The 7,805-nt window shown below is 37.9% G+C and overlaps 1 protein-coding gene across 7 annotated transcripts; it reads right to left on the bottom strand.

The window, feature by feature from the left end:
• Window positions 1-1,480: 1,480 nt before the first annotated feature.
• On the bottom strand, window positions 1,481-7,104 carry LOC107787332 (uncharacterized). Of its 7 annotated transcripts, none has more exons than XR_012700019.1 (6): window positions 6,098-7,040; window positions 4,960-5,417; window positions 2,679-2,866; window positions 2,515-2,597; window positions 2,378-2,437; window positions 1,481-1,923 (listed from the first exon to the last, which is right to left on the bottom strand). XR_012700019.1 is itself a non-coding variant. In XM_075232740.1 (6 exons), the coding sequence occupies exons 1-5, from the start codon at window positions 6,789-6,791 to the stop codon at window positions 2,399-2,401; spliced, it is 1,446 nt and encodes a 481-aa protein (XP_075088841.1). In that variant the 5' UTR covers window positions 6,792-7,040; the 3' UTR covers window positions 1,729-1,848; window positions 2,378-2,398. The 7 variants fall into 7 exon arrangements, 4 of the variants coding, with proteins under 4 accessions (XP_075088841.1, XP_075088843.1, XP_075088840.1 ...); XM_075232740.1 differs by having other exon boundaries at window positions 1,729-1,848; window positions 2,515-2,581; XR_012700013.1 differs by having other exon boundaries at window positions 1,787-1,848.
• Window positions 7,105-7,805: the final 701 nt, after the last annotated feature.

Raw genomic sequence — 7,805 nt, 5'->3', positions numbered from 1 at the left:
GTCTCCCTGGATAATTGACCCTAGATAGTTGAAACTCTCTCTCTTAGGGATGACTTACGAGTCAAGCGTCACCTCCACGCCCGCTTCCCCCGACCCCTCGCTGAACTGACACTCCAAATATTCTGTCTTGGTCCTATTCAACTTGAAACCTTTAGACTCCAGGGCTTGCCTCCATACCTCCAGTCTCTCATTCACGCCGCCTTTCGTCTCATCAATCAGAACTATATCATCAGCGAACAACATACACCATGGCACCTCCCCTTGAATATGGTGTGTCAGTGCATCCATCACCAGAGCAAATAAAAACGGGCTGAGCGCAAATCCTTGGTGTAACCCCATAACCACCGAAAAAGGCTCTGAGTCCCCTTCCACTGTCCTTACCCGAGTCTTAGCTCCATCATACAAATCCTTTATTGCACTAATATAAGCTACCGGCACACCTTTCACCTCCAGGCATCTCCAAAGAACGTCCCTAGGGACCTTGTCATACGCCTTCTCTAGATCAATAAATACCATGTGCAAATCCCTCTTCTTATCTCTGTACTGTTCCACCAACCTCCTGATAAGGTGGATAGCTTCCGTTGTAGAACGACTTGGCATGAACCCGAACTGGTTATCTGATATTGACACCACCCTCCTTACCCTCCCTTCCACCACCTTTTCCCAAACTTTTATGGTATGACTTAGTAACTTAATACCCCTATAGTTGTTACAATTCTGGATATCCCCTTTGTTCTTGTACAACGGGATCATCGTACTCCACCTTCACTCATCTGGCATCCTCTTCGTCCTGAAAATAAAGGAGAATAAAAAAGAAGAATATATAGGTAACTTCAGCTTCGAGTCGACAAGGTGTGCATCATGCATGTCTGTTCTGGAGCTCAACATTTTTATTTATTTATACAAGCCTTTTGTAGAGTGCGGAAAATTCCAATATGAATTATATGATATGATTCAGGATTCGAATTGTTTTCTTCATGCGAATAGTGTTGGTTCCTCGAGTACACGCAGGTATACGTGGTCGTCAAGTAATAAAGTGACTTGAAAGTCGGATGTCGAATCCACAAGGACTTAGAGTAATTATTAACTAAGCAAACTAAAATCAGAAATGATAGAGTAGATACGTAACTTACTAACTGTGTCCGGAAATGATTCAATTTTACTCCTATTACATGAAATATATCTTAGTTTTATCCCTTATTACTTTGGAGCTATTTAAACCTTTGTAGTTAGCAAATCATCTCATATTTGTCCTTGACTTTGATGTAGCTCTAATGTGAATTGGACATATTCCATTCCACGTGTTAAATATTTCAGAAAAAGATCCAAATTTATCCCTCTACTTTTGACTATGATTTAAAAATACATCGTTATACTTCAAGTTGAAGCTCATTAGAATCAAGTGCAAATACGAGACGTGTTGCCATAAGGATAGAAAAGATATAACGAAGAGTAAATTTTGACCCATATCCTAATAAGTTTAATGATATAATAAAGCAAGAACATATTCACTGCAACCTATACATCAGACCTAAAATTTGGGATTAGAGAAATCAGTGGCCATATTAATACATCCAAGTATTGGCCAATTCCTCTGGCTTCGATATCACAAAACAGTCCTGATAAGCCTTTCAGGTAAAGCAACAGAGTTTGGCATGCATGTAAAAAGAGAGATCAATTGCAAAATCAAATACTATGTTGAATACAAGCATCTTGTTTATGCAAGAGCGGAATGACAAGAACAATGGTAGACGTAACACGTGGAATCGGAAGCTTTTTAACATATCCATGTGAGCATAACCCTATTAGTGATGCCAACCAACCAAGTACGACGAGGACAGATAAGCACTGCAAGGCAAGTGTTCCAGTTGCAGCTCACAGTCAATGACCAAGGACAATTAATTTGGCTCTCAAACATGAAGCCTAAAATCGCAAATTGCAACTAATGAATTCTGTATCAAACAAATACTGAGAAAGCACATACCAAAAGCACAATTAATAATGCCATAAAAATGAAGACCAGAGAGGAGCCCGGGTGTGTTTTCGAATTCATAAAACAAGTTGATTAGTGTAGTTGACAGGGCAATCATCTGAAATGTAGAAAAGTATTTTGAGGTCCATGACAAAATTGTGAGCCACATCTATTACCTCTTTTCTCAAAGCTCTTGAAATGATTATGACAACTCTATTTACATCATATCAAATAATACAAACATGTTCCACAGCTTCGTCTAGAGGGACGACATGTCAAACATCAAAGTTCATCTAGAGTATACAATACATCAAGCAAGATCCCTCAAGGCAGCTTGCATTTACACGATGAAAACGTTATACAACAATTTACATCCTAAGAAAAAAAGGGACGTCCATACATTACCAGATCTCTTCAAATTTCTCGCTAGGATGTCAAGTTTCTCCATTTGTCCTTCAAGTCAACCTGAACAAAAATGTCCGAGGCTTCATAGGTAGGAGTATTATATATTGTGTTATAAGATTAATATGAAATGCACTTACCGGAGTCCTATCTTCGAATATTTCATGATTAGTATCAAAGATGAGCCTCCAGTTTCCGACACCATACCTTCAAGAGAAAAAGACTTAAATTAAGAGATAAAACTTGTGTCCATATTTCTTTACCATGAAAAACTTCTATAGAATAGATTCAAGTAAACACATACTTCTGCACACCGGACCTCAAAGTTTCTTCTTCAATCGTACTCCATCTCTTGGATTTCCTCCTCTTTGTAACTTTTTTAAATCCATACTTCTTCAGGGGGGAAACCTTCGTCCTCCTGGGGGTAGGTAACGTAAACCTCCTCCCACTACTTGGTGATCCTTCGCTTAAGTTATCGATTGAATCGTTCCACTGTTACATTTAAGAAATTGTTCTCATAAGTAAAAATTAAACTGCCAATCCTGTATCATTATATAATAATTTCCAAAACAAGATCTGTTGTATGTAGAACAAACTTTTTCAGCAATAATTTCCAAATATTTCTAGTTCTCATATCGAAATGATTCCAGATAATCTACCAGGATTCTCTTCTAAGGAACCTCAATAACACAGTTCAAGAAATCTGTACATTGTCAAATGAACGGCAAAAAATCATATCTCTACCTAATCACGGCACAGATCCTTTGCCAAAACAAAAGCTTTAGAAACCTCTGATCTAACCTATGATTTGACAAATGATCCATTTAGTTTCTTCTCACCCGATGCAAAAAACAAGGCGTGATTTCTTCCCATTCGCCCAAGCCTTGATAGGTAGAGTTATCCGGTACCTGTGTGGTAGGAGACAACAGGTACCCTGTGGAATAGTCGAGATAAGCGTAAGCTGTCTCGGAGATCACCGTTCTAAAAAAAACAAAAAGTCATTTAGTTTCTAGGCTATGCCAACGGAGCCTGTTTGGGTTCTCTGTCTGAAACATTTATAGCATTAATACGGTATCATCAACAGTACCAAGCGTCACAAATAATACAAGTAGCAAAGATATTCAGAGCAAAATGATAATTCAAGATAAGGTGGAATAATCCTTGCTAAATATAAAATACTGATATCATGCACTAATATTTAAATGATTCAGAAACCCCCACCCCACCCCACCGCCCAACTTCTCCCAACCAATAGAAAATACTAGGAATTGGCAAAAAGTTGAACAATAAAAAGGTTGTATAGCATGCAGCTAGGGTTAAATCAAAGTTACATGCATCAAAGCTAGTTTGAGGCAGAATCAAGGAAGACACAATACAGATTATAGGAGGTAGAATGAGAAGAAGTTAACAACTTAAAGAGTTGGATAAGGTTCTTGTTAGCTTGATCAAGTGCCATTACAAGGAAAATCTGGAAGGTTGAAGGGTTACATAATTAAAAAGAAAAAGTTCAAGGGATTACGTATCAATTTACAGATTGTTTAGCTTAATAATAAGAGATTTCGCTCCAAACTCACTTGGAAATGAGACTTAAAGACTATTTTCCTCCTTGGTTAGTAACTGGTTGATAATATCACGCTAACTATCCAAAACTTTCCTGCATGCTTATTTACTAAAAGTAATGCTCTCCTTGCATGATGTAAAGGAGTAGGATATTGAAAAGACAAGTCTGATTAACAGCTGTAAGTAAACGAAGGATATTTGTTTTTAGTTTCCATCTTCATTATGAGGATATGAAGAATTCTTGTCATAAGCAGCATCATACATGAAAACACTACTATTTCCAGCTAGTATTTGTTTACTACAGAGTTCTTCAGACAACTGAGTTAAAATTTTCAACAGCGGTGATCACTAGGAGTCTGCTTTTCTTCTATTTCTTTCTCTTACTTGAACTTTAACCAAGGATAGGATAACATATGTCCTTAAGTTTCCATTTAAGAAAATCCTATTCTAAAACTTTGTCTAGGGAAAAATAAAGCTATCACACTTCATGGATACATCAATCAACAACGGTTTATCGGACTGTAGCCTAGCAACAAACCTAAATAAAGGCCCTGATATCAATTGTCACATTCACAAAATCTTGAAGGATTTTCTTTATCACTATAAATTAAATTCATTAATAAATAGTAATTCCACTTTGGCCTAGTAAAAATGAGGATTGAGTAGGTTGACAGCCAGTACAAATCTAATAATAGTGAATCCCTTGAATATTTGATCTGAATATAGCAGGATGAATATCGAAAACTCATACCCAACTAATTCAGGATAGAGACGTAGTTGATCGATTTATACCAAGACCATCTTGCATCATATGTAAAAAAATGTTTTCATTAACATTTTGCATAAGTCATCTTCAAGATATTTCAGTACAGGGTGATACTAAATACATCCATATTTTATTCTACAATCACGTATACACAATTAATAGCCTACTTAAGAGATCGTGCATTAAATGGGACAAGAAACACATTCTAATCAATTAATTCTACACAACAAAAGACAAAAAAAAAAACGTTAGTATATACCTCAAATGTATGAGCAGTGCTGTTTCGAGCCATTATGCTTGGCTTGGGTGCAGCATTTTGAAGACCAATGAGCTGGTCATCTTCATTCCCGCCATTAGCTTGAACCACTCCATTACTATCAACCACAAGATGAGGGGCTCTTCCGTTTTCATTTTCTGCAGGTTGCTGAGCACTACTATCCCTGCCCAAGGACATCAGAGCCTCAGCTAGTTCCAGTGCCTCAGGGAGAGGGTCCTTCACCCCTGCACGCAACTCCAAGGAACTCAACTTTAGTGCTTCCTGTGCTATGTCAATTTTCGGAGTATGCAGTAAATCTTCCTGTACACGTGATGCCTCAACTCCCGGCTCAGCAGAATCAGCAATTTTGACACCTTTGCAAACTCCAGCTGGTGCTGTTCCTCTTGTGCGCTTGAAAGCAACATGCTTGCGCCTACGCAATGCATTTCTCTTGCTTGCCTCTGCAAGGAGTAGATACATAACCTAATTGATTTAATATATGTCCAAGTCCAACATACAAAATGTTTAGAATTGTATTGTTTTTTCCCTCCATAAGGGTGACCATATGGACTACACAATAATTAAGATACAACAAAATTCAACCTTTTATCGTGGACTCTCCAAAGTTGTTGCCACACCGGTATGGGATCCTCCAAAAATGCACTACTTTTGAAGGATCCGACACACATCCGGCGACATTTTTGGAGTGTCCGAGCAACATAGCTTTTAACACCAGAATCCGGAAGTTACAACCACCCACTGAAGTAGAGCAGCAACCAAATTACAGGAAATTACATATGGTGTAGGCAGGCAAAGTGTTTTTGCATCATATCATAAAGATTTAAGGAATCCCTAGTTCTCAGAGAACCTTAGACAAATTGCTGAGATTGAACGAAATGGACCCAAACAAAGCAGAATGCATATAGAAAATTCGTATAACCAACCCCAACTAGTTTATAATCCGAGGCATAGGTGTTGTCATACCGTACAGAAACATTTAGGCATATAACAACCTAAGAGACACATATATGCATGTCCATACATACTGTAATAAAACAATGTAACATATCAACCTCCAACACTTTTTTAGAAGAGCAACCCCCAACATATTTGCCATATACATCCATAGTGTCAAGATTACCTTTATCATGGTTACTACAAGTCAAGTCCTGACCCGCGATTGATAAACTCTCTATCCTCTCACCACGCTCTTCTTTGTTTTCCAAACCTAAATAAGCCTTCACTGCATCATCGCGCCTCAAAGTCTCCGCTACAACCTCGAGAAAAGGAGGCCCAATTCTCTCCTTAGCTTCTGTAACAAAAACCTTGACTGCCACAACAGCTGAAATGCTTTTACTCCGCATTATCACATTTTCGCAACGCCTGTCTTCCCATAACGCAGCTTCAATCTCATCCCTCCACTTCCATAATTCTTCCGATACCACGCCCACATTCTCCACTTTCTCCATTTTATTGATTCTCTGTTTCCATATCCTCTTAACTGCTTCAAAGTAATTCACTTTTTCACTTTTATTATTCAAAAACCTCACTGTACAATCCACTGCCACCGCACAATAAGCGGCTTTCATTGCTTCTGAAGATTCAATTCCTTCTTGAGTATACAGTTCTTCCATTACCTCGAGAAATTCGAGGATTTTCTCAGAAACGGACCCATTCGAAATCTCGGACTGTATTTTTCGGAGGATTAGGGCCTTCTTGAGCCGAGAATCTTCGTTAGGCAGAGGAAGAACGCCAATTAGAGCGTTAAAGATGGTGTCTTCGAGAGGTTTCCAAAGAACAAACTCCAAAATCCAACGTGATATGTCCATATCCATTGGTAAAACATGAAATCAAACCCCCCACAATTGTTTTATTTTTTTCAACTAACTGTTAATTCAATGAAAGGGTTATTTTAAGGGATTAGAACTACACCAGAATTCTAAACTAAACGTTTGACACGCGGTAAAATGTTGAATGTTTGACTGCAATGGCGAGCGGGCAAGGGCAGAAAATTCCAGAATGAAAACGGAAATTTTAGGGTTTCTGGAGTGAGGATTCAGTTACGTGCCCGCCGGTTCGAAGTTAATGGGAAGGTTTTACAAATTACTATTTCAAGTGCCACTTTTTCAATTGACTTGGCATTATCACAAAGACACGAACCAAAATGTGTCAACTATTAATCACTGATTTTTTAATTATTAATAATCACTGATTTAGAAATTTACGTCCAATAAACTTTAAATTACCCATTTGTCCAAAGAATATGTTATACATTCTAAATTTAGGCAATATCTTACTCTAAACGAGTAAGTGTGTGTGTATATATATTGTTCAGCATACTATTGTTCATCGAGGAGATCTGCCTCCATATTCTACTCCCTGTAACTATGGCTGACAGCTGGATTTTTCATATGTGCCATCAATGATCTGCATTAAAAAATAATGGTGTTATAAGCGAAATGTCCATTACTAATTATTTTGATAACCTCTAATGAGTCAGAAGCAATTTTAAGGGTATGAGATTCTGGTCTAAAGCAAGCTTCAAACCATGCATGAGTGCTAGTAATGTTGTCTGGGTGTTCGTTGTGTGAGGAATGCTTTTCATATAACCCACCATGAAATAATCCTACTCCTAGATTGCCTAGAGAGGAACCATTCGTATTCAGCTTTAACATCCCTATAACAGGAGGATCACACTTCAATTGGATAGTAGTTCTCTGGGCTCCATTCTGTTTTTCTACCACATAGTAGTATTCAACAACTTTGTTAATAGTAATCTGGGCTGAAATAGGATCATTATTTTTATTAAACAGTTTGTTGTTCTTAGTTAGGTAGATGTTCCAGAAACA

Source organism: Nicotiana tabacum, chromosome 2, assembly GCF_000715075.1.
Source record: "Nicotiana tabacum cultivar K326 chromosome 2, ASM71507v2, whole genome shotgun sequence".
Taxonomy (NCBI): Eukaryota; Viridiplantae; Streptophyta; class Magnoliopsida; order Solanales; family Solanaceae; genus Nicotiana; species Nicotiana tabacum.
Note: the sequence above shows the minus strand (reverse complement) of the source record. Positions and strands in the feature narration are given on the sequence as shown.